This window comes from Chaetodon trifascialis, chromosome 6, assembly GCF_039877785.1.
Source record: "Chaetodon trifascialis isolate fChaTrf1 chromosome 6, fChaTrf1.hap1, whole genome shotgun sequence".
In the NCBI taxonomy this organism is placed as follows: Eukaryota; Metazoa; Chordata; class Actinopteri; order Chaetodontiformes; family Chaetodontidae; genus Chaetodon; species Chaetodon trifascialis.
In genome coordinates this window covers 602099-626372 of record NC_092061.1, presented here as the reverse complement: position 1 = coordinate 626372, position 24274 = coordinate 602099, and the positions used below count along the sequence as shown (strand labels likewise).

Below are 24274 nucleotides of genomic sequence, written 5' to 3'. Positions count from 1 at the left end.
AGGCCAGTGAGTCAACACACACACACGCACGCACACACACACACACACACGCTCAGTGACACTGCCCCCCAGGGACTCAGCGGGCCACAAAGGCATCCCAGCATGCATATCTCTGTCCGCCTTACAACACACTCAGCTGGAAACAAAAAGAGTGTCACTGTGTGTGTGTGTGTGTGTGTGTGTGTGTGTGTGTGTGTGTGTGTGTGTGTGTGTGTGTGTGTGTGTGTGTGTGTGTGTGTGAGCTGGTTGCACAGTCAGTGTCAGACAGCATCACAGTCATTCAGCAGCCTGAAGCTTGGCGAGCAGCGACAGTCCTTCGTTCCTCCAGCGTGGACTCTTCGTTTCCTCGTGACTTTCTTCCAGTTGTTCGTCCGAGCGAAGACGTTCAGCTGAACGTGAAATGAACCATGAAAAGAAGATGAAAAGATGGAGTAAGTTGAGAAACACCTGAAGATGAGACGTTTCCTCCACCTGCTGCATTGATAAAGTGAGCAGAGTCCCTCCACGTCTCCTGACAACAAACAAACATGGACGCCACCCTGAACTGTTTAAACGCAGCATCTCTGTTTGTCAGTGCAGCGGTGGCCTGTGATTGGTCAACACAGCAGCAGCCGTTTAGCCTGATTCAACTTTTTCTGAACACTGAGAGGGACACAGAGGGAGGACACTGACCTGCAGGTGTTCTCGTGTTGAATGGTGGACTCTGATTGGTTGGTTCTTGATGTAATGAGCAGAGTACTGTGTGTGTGTGTGTGTGTGTGTGTGTGTGTGTGTGTGTGTGTGTGTGTGTGTGTGTGTGTCTTTTTAATTATGCTAAGTTGCCGTGTTAAACAGGAAGCCTCAAGTCATCCATTAACACACACACACACACACACACACACAGTGGGAGGGGTTAAAAGTCAGAGGCTCATGAATTAAAGATGGCGTCGACCTCCTACTGTCAGATGTGTTGTGATCGTCTTCATGAAGCCAATCGAAGCTTCTGCACAGCCTTTATTCACGTTTGTGATCTTCAGATCACTTTCTGGAACAGTCTGTCAGATCCTCTGTGGACTCGGCAGCCAGTCAGTGGCGGAGTCCGCCGCTCAGCGATGAGCACAGCGGCCTTTAATCACTGCCTGATAATTATCTTAATTATCTTTAAGCCTTTTATGACCTTTAATCAACAATTCCAACGACTTCACTGTGTGTGTGTGTGTGTGTGTGTGTGTGTGTGTGTGTGTGTGTGTGTGTGTGTGTGTGTGTGTGTGTGTGTGTGAGAGAGAGAGAAATGGTTTAGAGCTGGTCTGGAACCAGCCTGGTTTCATTCATCGTATGTTAATGACGTATTAATGAAACTGACCCTGGACCAGCCGCCTCCTGTCAGTGTTTCCCTGTTTGCTTGTCTCACATGTTGAAGTGCTGAAGGTGGAAACGCTGCAGTGGACATGGACACACTGACCGAGCTCCCAGCTGTCACTCACAGAACATGTTATTTATTCTGACATTAAAGTTTGAGCCTCACACTGCAAATAAAGAAAACACATTTATTCAAAGAGCAAAGTTCAGTTTGAGCAGCCTGATGAAGAGGACGATGATGATGATGATGATGATGATGATGAGGAGGAGGATGATGATGACAGTTTACGTCAGGTTTCTGACTGTAATAATGTTCTGATCATGTATTCGGCTCAGCTGATTGGCTGATCAGTAGATGGACACTGGATGTTGTGAGCTCTGCTGCCCTCTGCTGGACGCACACATGTTCAGACATTTGAAGCTGATCTGAGATCAGATTCATCAAATCATATGAAGAACTAATTTCTTCTGGAATCAAACGATCTCGTTTGCTCTAAATGCATAAACAGACTGCGACAGCGTCCGTGGTGCGTTTAAAGACGCTCTGACATCTGACGACATCGTGCTGAGGAGCAAACACGACGCGGTGAAGAAGAAAAGGAAGCGACGTGTTTTCTGACAGACTTTTGTTAGCGAAGAGAAGGAAGACGTGGGCTGAACCGGAGACTCGGGAAGCATTGATCACTGATGTCAAAGCGGACTCATTGATCTGAACGGTTAATGCTCGCAGACGGGTCTGCTTCCTGTCTCTACATCATCTTCACCATCACGTTGTTGTATGGTGAATCCTGCTGCTCCTCCCTCTCCTCCTCCTCCTCCTCCTGTGGCTCTTCCTCTCCGGCTTCTTCTTCGCTGGTGCTCTGTGTGACAGGAAACACCCTCTGGGGTCGTTTGGGCACGGCGTAGTCGTCCACCCGTGGGTTGTACGGGTACTCATGACCTTTGGGGTCAGCAGCTGTACCCATAATCCTCCAGGCGTCCCCTTTCATCTCCTCGGGGTCATCGTACAGGGACGGGGGAGGCTTCTGAGCGGCGGCGCAGCCTTCGGGCTCGTCGTAGATGTGTTCCACCTTCCTGTAAGTCGGCCTGGCCGCGTCGTTCGGGAAGATGTTCCTGATCTTCATCTCGTCGATGCTGTCGTAGAGCGGGTCGGCGCCACACTCAGCTCTGTGGGTCTGATGGGAGCTCAGGATGTTGGTCATGACGTTCATGGCGATGGTGTCGAAGGGGAGCGAGTACTCTGGATCCGGGGGGATGAGAGGGGGGGTGCAGGGGGGAGCCTCGCCACCACTGCCGCCGCCGCCTCTCTTGGAGGGCGGCAGGGTGATCTGGGAGTACGTCTGGTCCGGGTTTGGGTTGGAGCTCAGTTTGGGGCTGAGGCGGGGGTTGGAGGTGGAGCCGGGGCCCGGGGCCGGGAGGGAGCCCGACTCGGGGCCGGCGTGAGGTAGAGGGCAGCTGGAGATCATCTTGACCTGGTTCTTACGGGGGGCAGGGACGCCGCGGGTGTCCAGAGTCAGACTCTTCACGCCAGTTAGCGTTTTGTCGACCGGAGGCTCCAGACGAGACTGAGGACAGAACAGGAGACAGAGACGAACCGATCAGTGGTCAATTATTGATCCGGCTATTCAAAGTCATCAGCAACAGTAATGACTGAAACTGTCCAGCAGGAGGCGCTCACATCTCAGTCTGACCTCACTCATTGCATTTTGCCGCTTGTCTTCATGTTCAGACTCAAACCAGCACTGAATGCTAACTGCTAACCGCTAACAGTCCAGTGTGTCACAGCTGACTGATCTCCATCAGTGTTCCTTCATGCTGCGGATAGCAGCCGTTTGAGGAGCTGAAACTCCGTATTTGTGAGGAGTTTTAAAAGATTTACATCTTCAGTTGGAACCAATGAGCTGACAGGAAGACAGACAGGAAGTCAGACAGTGTGGAGAGACGGGCGAACACGGCGTTGGTTTGAGTTTTATGACAAGATGAGATCTAAATCAGAGTTTACAGTCGTAGTCGCTGATCAGGACGTTTTCTGCTGAATTCAAGTCAATTTCTTAACGTTTAGCTCCTCTTTCATTGCTGAGGGAGACTAAACATCATGACATCCACCTGAAACATGATGGAGTGATGAGCAGTGTCCTGTGTGTTGTGCAGTGTGTGCTTCCTACCAGCGGGGGGCGATGTTGTTGTTGTTGTTGTTGTTGTTGATGATGTGTGCCGGTGGAGCTCTCTTTGTCTTTGACAGGAATCATCTGGAGGCTTGGCGTCTCAGTCACCATGCTGTACACGTCGTCCGCCGCCTGCGGACACAAAACCATCAGCAGGTGATTCTCGGCGCCATCGACAGCCGACTGAAGCCGATGAGGCAGGAAAATATAACAGAAAGAAATGCCGAAGTCTAAGAGTTTGACATTTTCAGGTGTCTTTCCTGAGGATTTATGGGAAATGAAGTTCTGACTTTCTTCTCTTGTCAATGTTTAGATTTCAGATTTATTGTTCCAGAATTTAAAGATGGAGGATTTTGGTTGAAGGAAAACTCCAAATCATGTCTGAGGTTTGTCTCTTTCAGCTTATGTCTCTGTTCTCTGATAGCCCTGATAGATTCAAAGGATTCAGACTTTATTTTGAAACTTCTGGCTTTGTCCTAAAAGTGGTGACTTTACTGTGAAGCTCTGCTGTGGAGCTGACCTGAGCAGCAGGGGGTTGTGGGATGTGGCTGCGTGGCTGAGGCAGTGGCGGCATCCTGTTCTGGACCAGCGGCAGAGGCGGCAGGTTCAGGTCCTGTGGCGTCTCTGGACTCCCCCGGCCCCCCCCAGAGGTCTGCCGGTGGGGGAGGGAGATCCGCTGCAGGTTGATGGCAGCTTCCACCGCCTGAAACAGGAAGTTCCCCTGTTTGGTGTCAAACTCAAAGCTGCCCTCGCCAGAGTCACACCTCCGCCCGGCCTCGAAGGAGAAGGTGGACTGAAAGAGAGGACGACCGTCAGAGTCACATGGACGCTGTGGACCAATCATTACAGCCAGTAATAAACAGGTAACCATGGAAACTGTCCACAACAGAGACGACAAATGCAGAAAAAAAAGATTTCACCAACTGATGACTGACACATTTATTTATTGTGTGTGTGTGTGTGTGTGTGTGTGTGTGTGTGTGTGCGTGCGTGTGTCACCTTGTCTCGTCCAAAGCGCCGCAGGTACCTGTACGGCCAGGTGAACAAAACGTCTCCTGTCTTATCAATCAGGTGAAGAGCATCAACATCCGCTCGCAGGACGCCGTCTCCTTTCAGTCTGCAGCGATCAGACGCCTCCGTCCTCCGAACACACACCCTGAAGTCACGCACTGACAAACACACACACATACACACACACACACACACACGTCATCTGCTGCTGGTCGATCCACATGGCGACAATTCTGCTTTTCTCTGTGAAATGAGTCAAAGTGAATCTTTTTTTTCTTCCTAAGTGTTTTTATTCTTTAAGTGTTTTTATTCTTTGTGTTTTTATTCTTTCAGTGTTTTTATTCCTTCTTAAGTGTTTTTTCCGTTCATTTGACAGCATTGCTCTGGAGTCTACTTGCTGGTTAGCTGACGTCATCTCTGGTTGGTCAATTCATGAAATTACAACAACTCTTCTGATGATCGATGAATCGTGACTTTAGTCTTTTGATAGTTTCAGCTTGTCACTGCCTTTCTCTTTGATTTCAGTAAACTTAAAGTCTTTGTGTCCGGCTAGCCGCTAACATGCTAGCTGGCCAGCAGTGAGGGCACACACAGCCGCTCGTCACGTGTCAGACATCACGTTTACGGAGGGACGCGCAGGCTGTGAACGCATCACGACACATGAGCAGGATGACAGATCAACATGTGATCTGACGTTAAACCAAGTGACGGCAGCAGCTCTCAGATGTGTGACAGAGGAAACCGCACACACGCACGCACGCACACACACACACACACACAGACAGGTGTGTGTGCTGCAGGTGCCTGAGGATGTGGGGAAACAGTAGCAGCTTCAGGAGCGTCACAGTGACCTCGATGAAACATGCTTCATGTCTGACTTCACTTCATGCTTTTGTCTGTTTTCTCATATTTTTCTCTTTTCACAGAAATGCAGTTTGAACATCAGCTGTGATAAAAATCAGGTGAAAAGCTTCGACCTCTGAGTCTTAAAGCCGCCCGTGGACAGATTTCTGAGGGACGTCTGGTGTGTGGACGCCTCCAGTCCTCTGTGATAAACTGTTGAAAGAGTTTCAGTGGTTGAACTGTGAGGACTCGGCCTTCAGGACGTCCACCGCACTCTGTCCGACTGTCATGTCAACCTTTCTATATACAGTCCATCGTTAGAAGGCGGCACTCTGGTTGACCTCATTTCATCACAGTCACCACCAACTAAATGTGAAGTCAAATCAGAGCAGCAGCTCACATTTGAACCAGCAGAGGAGGAATTTTAACGAGAGACTCGACCGACTGCAGAAAGCATCAAACCGCAGAGAGTTTAGTGCGAAACGTCGACCATGTTCACTTCAACTTCCTGTAGAGAGACAGGAAGTTTGTCCCGTCAAGATAAAAGCTGGTCGTCCTGCAGCAGCTGGTCACTGCAGCACTGCAACACCCTGCGACACCACACACACACAAGTTTCCACTACACAACACACTGACAGCTCAACCACAGAGGCAGTGTGAGTACAAATACATGACGTCAGTAAAAGTATCACGAGCTCAGTGAAAAATCCTTCATGAGCAGTAAAAGTTAACTGAGCTGCAGATACGAGCTTTCCACTGGATCGTCCTCAGAGTGACTCAGGTTTCACATTCGTGCAAATATCAGCCAACAGCAGCCTGAGGTCGAGACCAGGTGACGAACAGCCTTTGATCAGCTGATGAACAGCTGGTGATCAGCTGATGAACAGCTGGTGATCAGCTGATGAACAGCCGGTGAACAGCCGGTGATCAGCTGATGAACAGCCGGTGATCAGCTGATGAACAGCCGGTGAACAGCCGGTGATCAGCTGATGAACAGCTGGTGATCAGCTGATGAACAGCCGGTGATCAGCTGACAAACAAGTTTCTCCACACTCTCAGAGTTCTACAAACAACCCCTGAATCAGTTTTCAGCTGCTTCTGTCTGAGTCTGAGTCATGTGACGATCCCTCAGATTGATCTGGTGACCTTTTGGGGGCCCGACCCCTCAGTGACAAGCTGACAGCATATGAAGTATTAAAAGTAGCTCCACCTGCAGCAGCTCCACCTGCAGCAGCTCCACCAGTAACGCACTGACACTGAAGCTTCAGTATGAGCAAAGTGATGAAGTCACAGAGAATCAGAGATCAGACACAGGAGACGTTTTACTGCACACGCAGTACTTTTACTGCATGAAGCTGACTGTACTGCTGTACTTTTACTGCATGAAGCTGACTGTACTGCTGTACTTTTACTGCATGAAGCTTACAGTACTACTGTATTTTTACTTGATTAAGATGTGTAGTATTTTTACCTCAGTAAATGATGAGTACTTTTTCCACCTCTGAGAACGTTAATGAACACGGTGTCACAATAACACGTTACACTAACTGCGTGCGTGCGTGCGTGCGTGTGTGTGTGCGTGCGTGTGCGTGTGCGTGCGTGTGTGTGTGCGTGCGTGCGTGTGTGTGTGCGTGCGTGTGCGTGTGTGCGCGTGCGTGTGTGCGTGCGTGCGTGTGTGTGCGTGTGTGTTGCACAGACTGATGCTTCTTTTCGGCTGCATGTTGCTAAATTTAGCCATGAAGGGAAAAGAGTGAGGTAAGACAGAGGAAGTGAGGTTTGGTTGAGGTGTGACAGGAAGTCATGACTGAAGTGAAAACTGCTGCAGAAACACGACGAAACATGAGATCTTCAAAACCTTCAAAACCTTCAAAACCTTCAAAACCTTTCAAGACTTTTATCTTTGGCCCTTCTTAATGTCTGCACGACCAAATATCAGGAAGTTCATCCATGAAGAGTTTTCAAATGTTTCTGAACCATTAATGAAGGGACTGTGGGACAGGGAGACAGACAGGGAGACAGACAAACATGTGTACCTGTCTCTCTGCCGCTGTACAGGGAGTTGTCCTCCATTCCTTCCTCTTGGTCCACTCTGTTTCCTCTCTGCAGGCTGCGTCTCTTCACACTTTGCTCCGTCCAGCTCATCTACACACAAACACACAGGATTCAACAGCCACCTCCACCACCTCCATCACTTCACTCCACCACCTCCATCACTTCACTCCACCACCTCCATCACTTCACTCCATCACCTCCATCACTTCACTCCACCACCTCCATCACTTCACTCCATCACCTCCATCACTTCACTCCACCACCTCCATCACTTCACTCCATCACCTCCATCACTTCACTCCACCACCTCCATCACTTCACTCCATCACCTCCATCACTTCACTCCATCACCTCACTCCATCACCTCCATCACTTCACTCCATCACCTCCATCACTTCACTCCATCACCTCACTCCATCACCTCCATCACTTCACTCCACCACCTCCATCACTTTACTCCATCACCTTACTCCACCACCTCCATCACTTCACTCCATCACCTCACTCCATCACCTCACTCCATCACCTCCATCACTTCACTCCACCAGCTCCATCACCTCACTCCATCACCTCACTCCATCACCTCCATCACTTCACTCCACCACCTCCATCACTTCACTCCATCACTTCACTCCACCGCCTCCATCACTTCACTCCATCACCTCACTCCATCACCTCCTTCACTCCACCACCTCCATCACTTCACTCCATCACCTCACTCCATCACCTCCATCACTTCACTCCACCACCTCCATCACTTCACTCCATCACCTCACTCCATCACCTCCATCACTTCACTCCACCACCTCCATCACTTCACTCCATCACCTCCATCACTTTACTCCATCACCTCACTCCATCACCTCACTCCATCACCTCCATCACCTCACTCCATCACCTCCATCACTTTACTCCATCACCTCACTCCATCACTTCACTCCATCACCTCCATCACCTCACTCCATCACCTCACTCCATCACCTCCATCACTTTACTCCATCACCTCACTCCATCACCTCCATCACCTCACTCCATCACCTCCATCACTTTCATACTGGATTCTACAGTTTGACTTCAGTGTAAAAACACATTAAATCATGAATATGACGCAGTTCAACACTTCCTGTGAAGGTCTTCTTCTTCTTCTTCTTCTTCTTCTTCTTCTTCTTCTTCAGTCTGTTTGCTGTCAACTTTCTTCTTGTTAAACTTTGAACTCAGTTTGGACAAACAGCTTCTAAAGGTTAACGAGGCTGAGATGAGTCTCTGCCTTCAAAATAAAAGCCTGTGTTTCCTGTGTCCCTTCAGTGTGGATCTGTGTGAGTGTCTGCAGACTCAGTCGATCAGTCAGGCGCTACAGGTGATGTGTCAGACAGAAGCTGCCGTCTGATTGGCTGTTTGTCTCTCCTGTCACACAGAGGAAGTGAGCTGTGACTCAGGGGTGTCGCTCTCTGTCGTCACCCTGCTGTTTATAACCACACCAACAGTTTTTAGCTTGAACGCAGTCAGAAACTCGATGTGTTGGTTCTCCTCGACTTCTGCCACTGTGTTTTAAATTTGTCCTCAACACGTTAACGTGCTTTTATTCTGAACACATCCTGTTTGAAACACTTGCTGAAGCTCCAGCTTGATCATGAACCAAAGTGATCTGACTGGTTCTGACGGACTGACGGACACATTTCCAAGAAGACCAACTTTATTTAACCTCAGGGGAGAGTTTCCTCTTCAGTCAGCTGAAACATGACTTCTGTTCTTTTCATGATCAGCTGACGGACGCGTCCAGAAGGACAGTCGTCCATTCAAACAGGTCGACTTCCTGAACTCCTCATTTCCACCTTAAATGTCTTTGTTTCATCCTTTAATTCAGTTTGTCTGATGTTAAAAGCTGAAGACGCCGTTTCTATTCATCACAGTGAGAACAAAGACAAAACTCTGGTGACAGAAAGAGAGAAAAACAAATTCAAACAATTTAACAAGAAAAACAAATGAAATGCGTCCCCTAAAATGTCCTCAGTCAGAAACCTGCGCTCTCATTGGATGCTATCCACGCTTCCTCACTGGACACTGTCCCCAGCATGTGTGGACAGCTCTAATGAGGTGCAGACTCGTCTTTGATGAACCGTCCTGACAGAGACAGGAGAGCTGTGCTGCGTTCAGGGTCACTCTGCTCATGGCAGTAATAGTCAGTTTGTGATATTGTCACCATCCGTACACGTCACCACGGCACACTTCAGACTAGAGCAGGTGGAAACCTTCAGACCTGTTAAACCTCCACTAACAACCACATTGTCATGTGATCAGTGTGGGGGCGCAGCAGCCCTGAGGTCAACCTCTGACACACCTGTTACCTGTGTAACACCACCATGTGACCTGATGACTGTGGTGTGGCATCAGGTGGCGACCGGCCGCGACTGAACGCCTCCTGCAGGTCAGCAGGTGAACCTCCTTTTTACCAACACAGACCAAAAACACCTGAACAGTGTCAAAGAGCAGGTGAGGTGTTTAGTTTCTATGAGTCGTGTGATCATCAGTGTTTGAGTCATGTTTTTAGTTATTTCATGATGTGAAGACGAAGCCAAAGACTCAAGTCAGCTGGTTTCAAACTGTCCAATCAAGAGCTCACAACCATCTGAACAGGAAGTCACTGCAGCGGCACAAGTGAGCAGAACGTCCCCAGAGGACAGATGTAGAAGCTAAACGCTAAAACTTTGTAAATGTGTTTGTACTGTTTCTGGGAGCGAGCGTGCGTGTGTGCGTGTGTGTGTGTGTGTGTGTGTGTGTGTGTGTGTGTGTGTGTGTGTGTGTGTGTGTGTGTACCCACAGGGAAGGCGATCTCACACAGTTTGTGTGTCCAGTCTTCCAGCTGTTGTCTGTCTCCAGCGAACACATAGATCTTCTCTGTGGTCTCGATCAGGAAGGGTCCCGTGTCTCTGGGACAGCTGTCCATCTCCACCTCGGACACCCGGATACAATCCGCCAGACGGATCACCTAGGAAACACACATGGGCGCTCATCACCGCGGCAACAGAGCAGAACTGAACGGAACCATCTTAAATAAAAGCTGATCAGAGTAAAGTAGAAAAGAGTACAAATACAAGTACAATATTACAGTGCAGTGCAGCTGGACACAGCGAAGTACTTTAGAGTATGACGCAGTACAGCAGGTGAGAATAAAGTCAAACAGGTGTTAAGAGGAAATCAGTAGGGTTGCGGGGGGGCTGGAGCCTATCCCAGCTGTCAACGGGCGAGAGGCGGGGTACACCCTGGACCCGTCGCCAGTCGATCGCAGGGCAACAGAGTAGAATAGAATAGAATAGAATAGAGTACAATAGGAAAGAGTAGAGTAGAGTAAAGTAGAGTACAGTACAGTACAGTACAGTACAATACAGTAGAGTAGAGTAGAGTACAGTACAGTACAGTACAGTAGAGTACAGTACAGTACAGTAGAGTAGAGTAGAGTAGAGTAGAGTAGAGTAGAGTACAGTACAGTACAGTACAATACAGTAGAGTAGAGTAGAGTTGAGTAGAGTACAGTACAGTACAGTAGAGTACAGTAGAGTACAGTAGAGTACAGTACAGTACAGTACAGTACAGTACAGTACAGTAGAGTACAGTAGAGTACAGTAGAGTAGAGTAGAGTAGAGTACAGTAGAGTAGAGTACAGTACAGTACAGTACAGTACAGTACAGTACAGTACAGTACAGTAGAGTAGAGTAGAGTAGAGTACAGTAGAGTACAGTAGAGTACAGTACAATGCAGTAGAGTACAGTACAGTAGAGTACAGTACAGTACAGTAGAGTAGAGTAGAGTAGAGTAGAGTAGAGTAGAGCAGAGTACAGTAGAGTAGAGTACAGTAGAGTACAGTAGAGTACAGTACAGTAGAGTACAGTACAGTAGAGTACAGTACAGTACAGTACAGTACAGTCGAGTAGAGTACAGTAGAGTAGAGTACAGTAGAGTAGAGTACAGTAGAGTACAGTAGAGTACCTTCTTGTGCTCTTGCTGCTTGCGCAGGCTTCGGTCGCTCTTCTCCACGCTTCCTCCATCTTTGCACTCAAAGAACTCCAGTCTGGAGATGGAGCAGGAACTCTCTCTGTACAGGACGCACCACACACGCTTCCACTTCTACACACAGGGACACATGCAGGACAGGTTCCATCACTCCGCAGGTGATCACCACTCAGCACAGGCGTTACAGGTGAGCACCTGAGCCGTGACTCACAACCACTGATGCTGCTAATTACACTGTTAGCGTTAGCCTGAGCGCTTTGGATTGGTCACCAAACAGGACAGGAAGAGACAACAACAGACAGCCAGGACAACAGACTAAATCAGCAATGTCCACGACTGAAGTCCAAAAACTACAGTTCATCAAACGGCCAAAGTGAGTGAATCTCCATCGACCCCATATTAAGAAGTCCAACTACAGCAGAAAAACATGTCAAAAACATTGTTCCTGTCACCATTCCTCTTCCTGTTCCTGTTATTATTCCTCTTCCTCTTCCTGTCTTTATTATTATTCCTCTTCCTGTTCCTGTCATTGTCACTGTTTCTGTTCCTGTTGCTGTAAATACTTTCATACTTCTCCTTTTTTACTGCCTTGGCTTGAAGTGGAATAATTAACAGCCATGTTTAGTGATGTGAGTCAAACCTCTGAATCCTGTTGATTTGCTGTCGCTGCTGCAGACATCTGTGCGGTGTTAGCGTTAGCGTTAGCTCTGCTGTTAGCGCTGTGTCTGTGTTCATGCAGGTGTTCGTACCTTTCCAAACCTCTGCTGCTGCAGGTAGAGCATCCCCTGTTTTCTGATGTCCTCCTCCATGACGACACCGGAGGTCCTCCTCTTTTTCTCCCCTTTCCTCACCTCCTGTCCTCACCTCGATGTCTTCCCACTGCTCTGGTGTCTCCTCCTTTCTTCCCTTATCTTGCCTCCTTGTATTTCCTCCTTGATTCCCTCGCCTCCTCCCCTCACCCTCCTCTCTGACTTTGTGCTTCCTCTTCTGCTTAAAGTCTCACTCGTCTTTCCTCCTCTTCTTGTTGTCCACTTTCTTCTCTTTTACTCCTCTTTTTCTGTCCCAGCTCCTCCTTTTCCCCTCTGCTTGCTTTGGCTTTGCTCCTCTTCACCTCCTTTCTGTTTGCTTTGTTTTTGACTCCGTTTCTTTCTCTTCTTTTCCTAAGCTTGTCCTTTATCTCCTCCTCTGTTCTCCTTTCACCCCCTTTTGTTTTGTCTTCTTTCTCTTCTTCTTTTATCCCTGTTCACTCGTTGGACCCTCTCGTCTCCCAGGCTGTGGTTCACCTCCTCTTTTCTTTCCTCCCCTCTCTCTGTCTGTCTCTGTCTGTCTGTCTCTGTCTGTCTCTGTCTGTCTGTCTGTGGTGTCAGTGATGCAGAGAGACGTTGAATGTGTCATCTCTGCTTCCTGCCTTCGCTCTGTTGCAACATGTAATGCAGAACTAACGGCCGTGTGAACGTGAACCTCCTCTTTCACTCCTGTTCCTCCCTTCCTCGTCACACTTCAAGACTTTTGTTCGAGTTCATCTTCCGTTTTGTTCTGCGGTTACACTTTTCTGTTTTTATTTGTCAGCCCTCTTTCTTCATAGATACTGAAATATATGCTGAGTCCTCTTTTGGTCTCTGCCCCCCCTGGTGGACATGCTGGAGTTTCTTGGCTGATTTGGTTCATATTTATTCTGTTTCTGACTGAGAACCAGCAGCGTTCGCATCCTTCATCACAAATAGCACGTGACTCCTCGTGACTCATGAGTCCTGCAGGCTGTTTGATGTTGAGTTCGATGTCGCTCGTCACTCTGGGCTCTGGAATCAGTGAGCTTTGCTGTTTAACATGAACAATGATGAAATGAGCTCACCTGGATTCTGCTGCATCACCAGCGGAGCACATTTCAAAGGCGTTGACAGAAACCTCAGAGTCTTTTCTTTTAATTACATCTGATGAAAAAACTAATTACCGTGTCTGAAACAAGTGAAATAGACGCACACACACAGCACAAGTTTGACCACCGTGGCGATGAGCAATGTGACTGTTCCTTCACCATCCTAGAAAATGAGACGTTCCTTGTGGCCACTGATCACAGCCAGCAGTGAAAACGTCTTCAGGGCCTTTAGTACTAATACCACACGAGAATATTTCATCATGAGTAAAAGAAAGTGGAGATACTCAAGCAAAGTACAAGTACTTTAAAATTGTTGTGAAGTACAGTTCCAGAATAAATGTACTTAGTTACTTTCTACTTCAGCAAGAAACTGATAGTCAAACTGATCGATTGATTGATTTTGGCTTGAAGGTGCTCAGAAACAAAAAGCACAGAGTGTAAAGATCAGCTACAGTACAAATACTGCAGGTCAATAACTGTAAAACAGTCACCATTCTGTTCAAGTCCTCCATAATGTTTAATTACTTCATCAGTGAAATCCCTCCTTCACACATTCATGAAGAATTACAACAGTTTGGAATCATCAGTGATCAAAACCAGCGAAAGGAAGAAAAAGTAATAACTAGAAAAGCTTCTCAGCAGGTCGAATTCTTTCCATCTTCATCCCTCCATCTTCTTCTTCTTCTTCATCTTACTCCTCTTCTTCCTTCCTGACCGTCGGCAGGCTGCTGTAGGTTTTGGTCCAGTAGGCGACATAATCCGATCTCAGGTCATATCTGAAGAGATGACACAATCAAAATTCAATTTCAATATTCCTTTATTAGTCCCACGAGGGGAAATTCCGATATACAGCAGCATCAATAAAGTGTATAAAGTATTAGAACAAGTGCAATGCAACTTCAAAACTATATATCTACAAGAGTGGGATAAAAGAAAAACGTCCTCCTAAGAAATTGTAGATAGTATTTACAGATTGTTATGCACTGATTATTGCACATTATTGCATTATTGCACAGGTTATTGCGCAGATTGTAAACATATTATTGTACTGATTACTTGGAGCAGTTTCTGTTGTAGTCTGACGGCTGCAGGAAGGAAAGACCTGCGATACCTCTCCTTCACACACTGTGGATGTAGCATCCTGTCACTGATGGAGAACTGGAGGAGTGCCCCCCCCACCCCAGAAGACCTCAGCCTCCTGAACAGGTAGAGTCTGCTCTGTCCTTTTTTATAAAGTGCAGTGGTGTTATGAGTCCAGTCCAGTTTGTTGTTCAGATGAACACCCAGATACTTATATATAGATATAAGATGTCACCATCTCAGTGTCCCTTCCCTGGATGTTCACTGGTGATGGGGGAGAGTGCAGGCGGCGGCAGCGGAAGTCCACAACCAGCTCCTTGGTTTTATCTGCATTAATCAGCCGGTGGTTCTGCTGACACCAGTCCACAAAATCCTGAATGAGTCCTGTGTATGACCTATCGTCCCCATGTGTAATTAGGAAAGGCAATCTGTCTGTCCAGTGAACCATCATCTGTCTTCACCTCATCGTCCACATGTCCCCAAACACAGAAGAACAGAAGAAACAATGGAGTCGAGACAGCAGAGCGGGACACAGTACAGTAAAGATGAAGTACTCCAGAGACAGCAGAGCAGCTGAATCATGCTGGAGTTCAGTACCTGACGGAGGACTTGGTGATCTTGTGGTTGATGGTCATGTAGGGATGGTGGTGTTTGGTGAAGGCGGGTCAGGGCACTGGGACTCTGCTGTCACCACTACTGGGATCACTGGGTAAGAGAAGAGTGAGAGTTTACAACAGTTTAAGAAAGGTCAGGCCAGTCCAAACCATTTCAGACCAGTGGAAACCAGTTTAAACCAGTTTGGACTGGTCTTAACTAAGTTCATATCAGTTCAGACCAGTCTGAACCAGTTTATAAAGAAGGTACAAACACACAACTGGAACATTTTTTTAATGTTCAGCACACTGTAAACACAGTTCAGACTTCTTCAGACCAGCTCAGACCATTCAAACTACTTCAGACCAGTTCAGACCAGTCAGACTACTTCAGACCAGTTCAGACTTCTTCAGACCAGTTCAGACTACTTCAAACTACTTCAGACCAGTTCAGACCATTCAGACTACTTCAGACCAGTTCAGACTTCTTCAGACCAGTTCAGACCAGCTCAGACTACTTCAGACCACTTCAGAATACTTCAGACCAGTTCAGACCATTCAGACCGGCTCAGACTACTTCAGACCAGTTCAAACTACTTCAGACCACTTCAGACCACTTTAACTACTTCAGACCAGTTCAGACATCTTCAGACCACTTCAGACCTGTTCAGACTACATACAGAAGACAAACAAAGACATTACGCAGCCAAACTGACCGGTCTAGTTTGGATCAGTGGACTGGTAAAGACCAGTAAAGACCAGTATTCATTGGTCTGGTGTGTACGAAACCGGAGACAGACTGAACTGGTTGTAGTAGGGTGTGTTTGCAGTGCATGCTGGGACTTTACCCGGTCCTGGCGAAGTTGGTCCAGTATGCGATCATGTCTTTGGACAGGTCTCTGTGTCGGGGGAAGTAGGCCAGCGGGGTGGAGAAGGGTTTGCCGAACAGATACTGCAGGTCCTCAGCGTGCTCCGCCTCCACCCAGCGAGGGAATCCTGGGATACGAGTCTTCATGTTGAACAGGTAGGAGAAGGTACGTCCCCCGCTGAGGGACAAACATCAGGACACACAGGACAGGTTTTTAAATATGAGCTCTGTCTCATCGCTCAGATTTCTGGAAGTCAGTCCAGCCTGATGAACTGGACTTGCACCACTTTTAAACAATAAATCTACATTTTCAAAGTTCTACTCCCACGTCCAGAGGTCTGCTCTGTCTGCATCCGTCAAAAACAGTAAGCCATCATGAAGGCCGGAAGGAACGACTTCAAGACTTTAAACCAGCTCACTGGACCAATCAGAGCTGACCTGGAGTTGCTGGCATGGAGCTGGAGGGCGGTCTGAGTAGGAACCAGGAACAGGAAGTCAGTCTCAATGTCGGCCACCGTCTTCTTCACCGCCTCCTGCTCCGGAACTGAACCCCAGAGAGACGTGTAGACGCTGTAGGCCGAGTCGATGGCAGCGTTCCCTTTCTCTTTGGTCAGACCGGCCAGCAGCCCCCTCACCTGCTCTCTGAGGAGAAACATCCAGGTAACACAAACCGAACACCAGCTCGTATCCTGAAACAGTTTCCCTCTTGATCTGGACACATCACAGTCTGAATTGGCTGCCTGGTTACAGGATTCATTCGTTACCTGCGATGAAGAACGCAGCAGAATCAAGTCAAGAACTCTGGTCTGAGTCCGGGTCCCAGCTCTGAACCAGAACTGGCCCGCATGCTCAGACCTGGCTGGGATCCAGTTTTAGAGGTGCAGGTAAGAAAATATGTGTTCTTACTTTTGTTCCTCTGTTGGACCGTAACTACAATCTTCATTCACAGTATTAAAGATCAGTGTAAACGAATCTTTGAGTTTAGTTTGATCTTTCGGTATGAGCGGTCCTCGGGTCCGGTATCTGGTCCTGTGCGCTCCTGGTCTAGTTTCATAGAAGCTAGAAGTACTCACACAGTCGTGACGTTCCTCATGTTGATAGAAGGAACGTCGACTCCAGAAAAGATGTGTCCGTCCATGCTGTTGACCCCGGCCAGGTAGTCAACCTGAGCTGCATTGTGAAACAGCTGACTGGGCTCATCTGGAATAAAATCCCCATCGATCACTGGAGCCAGTTCAAGAAGATCCATGACCACACCTGCAGGGACAACAGAGAGACTGAGATAGAACCGTCCCCCTTTCTGGACTTACAAACCTCAGGTGAGCTGTCTGAGTCCAGCACGGACCAGGTCCAAGACGTGTTTCAGAGCTCTCTGCTCAGCTTTCTGCATGCTTCACGTATGACTACGGACTTTCTGGAGGATATTACCCAACGTTCATAGTGCTGTGATGATAGTAATAATGATGTCAGAGGATATCTGACATCATCATCATCACACATTAGTGTTAGCAGGTGGTTTTAGCAGAGGGACGATGGCTGCAGCTGCAGAATCTGTTGGTCTTTTCAAAGTTCAGGCTCCTCCTCGGCTCACCATCACTGTATTTTAATGCAGCTGAGGTCAACTGAACGAGTGTCGAATGGTGATTTATAGCATTTTATAAAGACTTCTTATTAACCAGCAGCCATCAACAAGCTGCTGTCACCAATAAAATCATCGCCTCTAACTGCAACATCTGACAAAATCAATATGACTCCATTTTAATGACTCATTCATTACGTCCTGATGAGCAATCAGTTCAGGTGGACGACCTGTCGGTCATCTCAAAGAACTGATTGTTTTCCTTTCATCCAATCATTTATCAGCTGGTGCAAGTACAACTTCTCACTGCCTCCATGCAGCTTTCTCATTGGATGATTTGTCTTCCTGCCTGGTGCATGTCCACATGTCAGCGTCCAGTCTGACTAAGGTGAACCTCTCATGTGGCCTCTCAAATGACGACGCTTCATCTTCATCAGCGTCCTGTCAGGTGGGATTCAAGAGGAGAGACGAGCTGTGGACGCATTTCTCTATTCAAACCCAAAGACCTGATGTATCGTCACAGTGGCGATTCTCGTCAAAATGAACTTTTTGGAAAAGAAAAAAACTGTTTTAGTCTGAGATTAAAAAGTGAGAAAAAACATGTTCTTACGAACTGAACCCATTTCTACTGAGAATTTAAATCAGTCAAATCATAGAGGGTAAAACTCTGACGGGAAGGTTTCCTTAGGCCTTCGTTGATCAGTGTGACAGCGGCTCACATTTCTCTGTGATGATAAAATAAAAGTGCTGCTGAGAATCAACAGCTGAGCCTGCAGCTTTACCTGTGGGCTGACACCTGACAGGTGGACTTGTTTGTTTGTTGGGCTCTAAATTCTGCTGGTCCACAGCTGGTCCAAGCAGCTTTAATCACAAGAGAGCTTTCAGTTTTCAGTGGTTTTGTTGGTTCTGGCTGTTCTGGCCTTTTCCCAGAAGAAGCAGCACATCGATTTTTCCGGCCATGGTGAGTCCGACCGGGTCGCTCATCTTCAGACACGTTAACATCTCGTCTTCGTTGCTTCTCCGACAGCCGACTTTCAGAGCAATCTGCAGAAACAAAACACAACAGTTTGACGACAACGAGGAGCCGGAAATGAAATCAGTTTGGTCCAAAGTCCGATCAAGTTCGGTCAGAGCAGCAGCAGCGTTTTGTGGACCTTCTTGGTGAGTGCCATGGGGTTCCTCTGCAGGGCCCAGGGACTGAGGGCCACACCACACTGTGTGATCGCTCTGCGGAACAACCCTTTACTGTAGGGCGACAGCATCTGAGGGACAGACAGGTAGAGGGACAGACAGGTAGACAACCATCAGCATGATCAGATTCATTCCGATGTGTCACCACCTGATTGTTCTCATTCGTATGGAAGTTGAACAACTAAAGGTGATGGAAGGTTAAAAAGGACAACAATGGTAATGCTCAGTGAGTCAACATCATCCGTTTTCCTTATTTACACATTTACGACGTAACAAGTCACAAATCAGTGAGACAAACTGGCTCCAGCAGCTGGAGGGTCCTGGTTCAGTGCCCTGTGGGGGCCCCTCTGTCTGCTGTTTGCATGCTCCCCCCTGCTGTGGGGGTTTCTTCCGGTGGCCTCTCCCACCATTTAGGTCAGAGACTTCACAGACGTCCTCAGGGATGCGTTACATGTGTTATATTGCTGTAACTGAAGTCACCTGACCGTTTCACCTCTTCTCAATACATTCATGGTTACGATTCTGTGATTCATCCTGTAGAGGCTCGTAGCTGGAGACCTCAGTGTCAAAGATACTCTGTACTGTGCAGTCAACACAACATTCAAGCCCCCCTCCCAGGTCGACGCCAGCAGAAGCTCACTGCTGGGACCCTGTAAGCTGCGACTGGAGGAAGCGAAGCCGATACTGGGCGTTTTAACCTCTGACCTGGAAGCTGACGCTGGCGGCTCCAGCTGACTGGCCAAAGATGGTGATGTTGTCGGGATTTCCTCCGAAAGCCTTGATGTTCCTGCGGACCCAGGAGATGGCAGCATGCTGGTCCCACAGACCATAGTTACCTGAGAGGTGAGACAATCACCTGTTTACTGTCTCCGATGTCAGCAGAGGAGTTTAACATAAAACTGTTGCCCTGTTGAAAAACTGATTGTAGATGTTGGTGTAAAGCCAGTCTAAGCCGTCACCTGGGACAATGCCACTGGTTTCCAGTATGCTGACCTCAGACTGGGAAGTTGTGATCTTCATCACGCTGCAGACCATCCCAGTGCTCACTGGAGGTTACAGTACTGAGGCTACACCTTCAGATTTCATCCATAAGGTTCACAAACAAGGCAACAACAACAAGGCTGCTAAGGCACAGAGTACCATGACCCGGATGAATGACAGCCTTCATGGACACAAACTGCACACTGGGAACATGTTTGACTTTCTAACGCTGCAGGCTGACTCCCTCAAGAAGCTCCAGTCTCCAGAATCCACCTGCAGGTTCTTCACCCACAGTCTCTGATGAACTTCGGCATCAAACCTTAGCCACAGAGACTCTACTGAGCTGACAGGGTGTCGGGCTGCCACCTCCTATTGAAGGTTGTCATGAAGGCGGTCGGCCATGTTGAGCTGCAAGCTGCTGCTCCTTTATGGAGAGATGATCTGAGAGCGTCAGGAATCAACGAGCCAATATGGAACGTGTTGGTTGTAGAGCTTTATGAGTCCAGACCGACATGGAACCGGATCCAAAATGGAACCATCCATAGCCAGACCACCTCCTACCTCACCCACCTCTCCACCTCCACACTCATCTCCTCACCAGAGTGGAAAATTCAGCAGGAAACATACAGAGATAATGTGGTACCACTGAGATGGAAAAACACTCAAGCAAAAAGTACACAAATACAACATACATTGAAATACCTCCAACAGCATAAAACATTAAAAAATAACACGAAATACTTGTCAAAAGCGTCCTGTAGCGCCTTCTAGAGTTTAGAGCATCAAACTGAAGAAAGAACGGATGAGACACCACAAAACATCATCACAGCACAGTTCAAGCCCTGGACCTGGACCTGGACCTGGACCTGGGCCTGGACCTGGGCCTGGACCTGGACCTGGACCTGGACCTGGACCTGGACCTGGACCTGGACCTGGGCCTGGACCTGGACCTGGACCTGGACCTGGACCTGGACCTGGACCTGGACCTGGGGTGACTTCTCCTCAGACAAACACTGTCTGCACCTTGATTCTGAGCCTGTATGGTGTTTTGGTTTCAATCACTCGCTAACCCTTTGTCATCAATCAAACGTGTTTATTGTTATTATCAATAAATCAAACTCCGCTGTGTGAGTTCCTGGATTATTGGAAAGAACTGCCCTCAATGCAGCAGTTCTTCAACATTAAGTTCTAAGTTCCCAGAGAGCTTTGTGGGTTCTTTGAGAGGTTCCTGAGGTGGAAACGGTCTTTGAGTGTGTTAACTGACTCATGCTGAGATAAACAACAGCTTGTAGCCAACATACTCCACAGTGAGGACAGAGGACAAAGACAAACATGACGACACCTAAATGAAGGTGGATACCTGTCAAAACCTCCAGCTGGTACCTGAACCACACCTGTGACCCTCACCCTCTGTGACTCCAGCAGACGTTTGTCCAACTCATATCTGAGGCTCATTTAGCAGCTGAGCTAACATGTGCAGTTTATCTGCTAACACACCGATAAGACAGCAAACACACCGCAGCGCTGATCACATGCATGCTGGGAAATGAGCAGCAGGCACACAAACACACTGGATCTGAACGGACCCTTTGTGCTGATTTGAACTGCAGCTGAATTTCGACCTGGTGCAGCAGGTGGAGTCTCTACAGGTGGTAATGTGTCAGCTGATCACTTTCCTGCTTTAGTGAGCGGTTAGAAAACATGTTGTGTTCACTGAACAATCAGTTAGCTGACAGCTAATCGATGGAAGATCAGTGGTGAATCAGTGTTCTGCTCAGACCTGGCAGTCGTTCGTCTCCGCTGCTCAGGAAACCCATCACGCCGACTCTGTAGTTCACTGTGACCACGATGACGTCGCCCCTTTCAGCCAGCTCCTTCCCGTCGTACAGCGAGTTTCCCAGGAACGCCACGTCGTTGGACGCCCCCAGCAGGAAGGCTCCTCCGAACAGATACACCATCACCGGCAGGTTGGTCGACACTGATGGAGAGAGGCCTCGTTAAGTCGACGTCGCCGATGAGGTTTCAGCCGTCTGAGGGAGTCAGAGCTGCACTGTCCCCTGACGTCCACCAGACGCTGCTGTGATCAGTCTGCATTGAAGTGAATGTGAAAACCTCCAACTTCTACAGACACAGAACAGGCTGAGAGAGGATGATGGTCATGTGACAGACGGAGGACGAAGGCACCTGTACTGTAAAGGTTGTTCCATTAAAACCACAGTGAAGAATCCTTTACACACTCGACATCAGCGACGCCGTCATTTCTAAATTATTAGTCCTCTTAAATTCTTTGAAACGTGGGACTGCAGGAGAAAAGTCTGATGAGGGCAAAGCAGGTCTCCAGCACAATATTCTCTCAGTAAAAACAATCTAATTGATTTCAGAATAAGTTTGCAGTGAATGAGGCTAAATGATTAATACTGAAATCACATTTTGAATGTTTGATCACAGCAGCAGCCGCTTTAAGCGTCACCTGAAAATACAAATAAACTCGTCAAAACTAGTTGAATTTCTAAACGATATACGTGTTCAAGTCATGATCACAGTATGCACGAACATTAAGCCATTCAAGTGATGTAACATCGTACTAAATCTGAGCTGAAGTGGTGAAGAACCAGTAAATTCACATACATAAAGCTAGCAAGCTAATTAACTTTGATACGTACGAATCGACTCACATTGACTTCACGTTGAAATGAGAGTCATTCATGACTCTGCTTGGTGGGAACACGCCATGTTTAAAACAACATGTAGCAGAAAAACACCTCAAATACACCTAAATACACCTAAAAACACCTCAAATACACCTAAAAACACCTCAAATACAGGCCGGGGGTTAACGTATCTGAAATAATCCTTTGAGCAACAGTCGTCATTTTGATTGATTGTGATTGTCAATGACACAAACAGCTGTGATTGATATAAAATAGAACTGTACAGTTGATTTTTAGCGTGCTGCTGATGGATGCTAATCTCCCACAATGCAACACACACAGGAAATACAGGAGGCGCTCACAGCAGGACAATATGACAACATAACATCAGACATGACATGAGCCATTTGTCACTTCCTGTTCCTGTACTCCAGTATGGAGTTCATGCTGTGTGTGTGTGCGTGTGTGCGTGTGTGTGTGTGCATGTGTGTGTGTGTGCGTGTGTGTCACCTACATTTCAGTCCCTGTGGAACAAAGATGTTGAGGTAGAGACAGTCATCGCTGCCCTGGGTTTTCGTCTGCAGCAGCGTCACCTGCAGGCAGCGATCCCGATACTTGGTCGCCTTCAGGATTCCTGGAAACAGCAGCCAATCAGATCTGTTTCCTTTTCTCTCTTATTCTCGTCTGAGACGAGTTGATCAACGCGTTGCTGTAAAGAAAGACTGAGAGAGCTGTAACTGTATGTTTGACATCTGATTCAGATTGTGTCTGTGTGTTCAGCACTGATCTGGAATCAGACTAATCAACACCTTTGAAGGTCCTGGTCTGCTTTCAGGCTTTATGCTAAGAAAAGCTAAGATAAGATAAGCTATGCTATGCTATGCTATGCTATGCTATGCTATGCTAAGCTAAGATAAGGTAAGCTAAGCTAAGCTAACCGCCCCTTTGGCTCAATGTTTGATCGTGGCCACAATCGTTTAAATTCAGATAAAGATGACAACAGAGTGTGAAGCTCTCTGATTGGATGTTTGTTCAAAGGTGAGTTAAAGGATAACTTCGTCCATCGCGGCCCCCTCAGCTGCAGAGATTCAGGGTAACACAGAGTGACGGGCGATGAGGTCGGCCGTGTTTCAAGGACTCCTGGAAAAATCATTTTCAAACAAAGCTGGTCCTGATACTCATGACCACACTAGCTTAAATCTCCGTTTCACATCAGAACAGCAGCTGGAGGTGTTTCAGTGGATGCACTGACCACATCCAGCTGTGATGTCACACTGGAGTTCACCTGTATGTCACAGCAGCCAGGTGAGCCCAGTGGAGGTCAGCAAAGACACTGTCAGAGTGTGTGAGGTGCTGCAGTAATCATTAAAGATCAGGTTGACTTAGTTACCGCTCCAGCCAGGATGGGGTTTTGGTTTCTCCCACCGTCCAGGGACGTCAGCGAAGGGGACCCCTTTAAAGACATCAACGGTCCTGAGCAGCCCCATCCTCTCACTCTGCCCCTCCACCAGCCCCGCCTCCGTCAGCACCACACCCAGCTGCACGCATGCACACACACACACACGCACGCACGCACGCACACGAAACACAGTGAAGGCCGGCATCAAGGAGACAAAGAGAGACCTGAACAGCATCAACAGAGATGAGTGGCAGGTGGTTTAATGAAACCCCGTAAGTCAACATACTAACTCTTTGATCACTGAAGCTGTCCTGAAGTCAGACTCACCTTCGCCGCTGAGGCCGAGCTCAGCCAGACGGCAAACACCACCACCAGTAACAGCATCTTCACCTGTCTGAGCCTTTGTCTCTTCACCTGTCTGTCTGCCTGCCTGCCTGTCTGTCTGTCTGTCTGTCTGTCTGTCTGTCTGTCTGTCTGTCTGTCTGTCTGTCTGTCTGTCTGTCTGTCTGCCTCACACACCGCTGCTATTTATACTCAGTGAAGGAAACCTCTTATCTCCGCCCGCTCTGCTGAAGGCAAACAGCTTCAGTCAAAACTTGTGTTTTCTGTCAGATGTTCAGATTAACAGAACGTGGTTAA

At 47.9% G+C, this 24274-nt stretch overlaps 2 protein-coding genes across 2 annotated transcripts; both read right to left on the bottom strand.

Annotated features, from left to right (window-relative positions):
• Window positions 1–2004: 2004 nt before the first annotated feature.
• dok2 (docking protein 2) lies at window positions 2005–12725 on the bottom strand. Its single transcript, XM_070963578.1, has 8 exons — window positions 12167–12725; window positions 11394–11531; window positions 10228–10395; window positions 7391–7499; window positions 4503–4672; window positions 4024–4296; window positions 3504–3635; window positions 2005–2903 (listed from the first exon to the last, which is right to left on the bottom strand). Exons 1-8 carry the CDS (start codon window positions 12224–12226, stop codon window positions 2088–2090), a joined length of 1866 nt encoding a protein of 621 aa, XP_070819679.1. The 5' UTR covers window positions 12227–12725; the 3' UTR covers window positions 2005–2087.
• Window positions 12726–13793: 1068 nt separating this feature from the next.
• LOC139332622 (bile salt-activated lipase-like) lies at window positions 13794–23911 on the bottom strand. Its single transcript, XM_070964671.1, has 11 exons — window positions 23627–23911; window positions 22751–22870; window positions 21366–21563; window positions 19310–19440; window positions 18568–18675; window positions 18334–18457; window positions 16908–17091; window positions 16273–16476; window positions 15815–16012; window positions 14971–15078; window positions 13794–14069 (listed from the first exon to the last, which is right to left on the bottom strand). The coding sequence occupies exons 1-10, from the start codon at window positions 23868–23870 to the stop codon at window positions 15039–15041; spliced, it is 1551 nt and encodes a 516-aa protein (XP_070820772.1). The 5' UTR covers window positions 23871–23911; the 3' UTR covers window positions 13794–14069; window positions 14971–15038.
• Window positions 23912–24274: the final 363 nt, after the last annotated feature.

Excerpts from the sequence above, each read along its gene's own strand:
- dok2 (XM_070963578.1), bottom strand. The coding sequence starts at position 12,226 with ATGGAGGAGGACATCAGAAAACAGGGGATGCTCTACCTGCAGCAGCAG. Across the intron at positions 3,636-4,023 it reads CACAACCCCCTGCTGCTCAG|GCGGCGGACGACGTGTACAG; the intron begins GTCAGCTCCACA and ends TTGTGTCCGCAG. Across the intron at positions 2,904-3,503 it reads AACAACATCGCCCCCCGCTG|TCTCGTCTGGAGCCTCCGGT; the intron begins GTAGGAAGCACA and ends TTCTGTCCTCAG.
- LOC139332622 (XM_070964671.1), bottom strand. The coding sequence starts at position 23,870 with ATGCTGTTCAGGTCTCTCTTTGTCTCCTTGATGCCGGCCTTCACTGTG. Across the intron at positions 22,871-23,626 it reads ACCCCATCCTGGCTGGAGCG|GAATCCTGAAGGCGACCAAG; the intron begins GTAACTAAGTCA and ends TGCTGTTTCCAG. Across the intron at positions 16,477-16,907 it reads ATGAGGAACGTCACGACTGT|AGAGCAGGTGAGGGGGCTGC; the intron begins GTGAGTACTTCT and ends GTTTCTCCTCAG.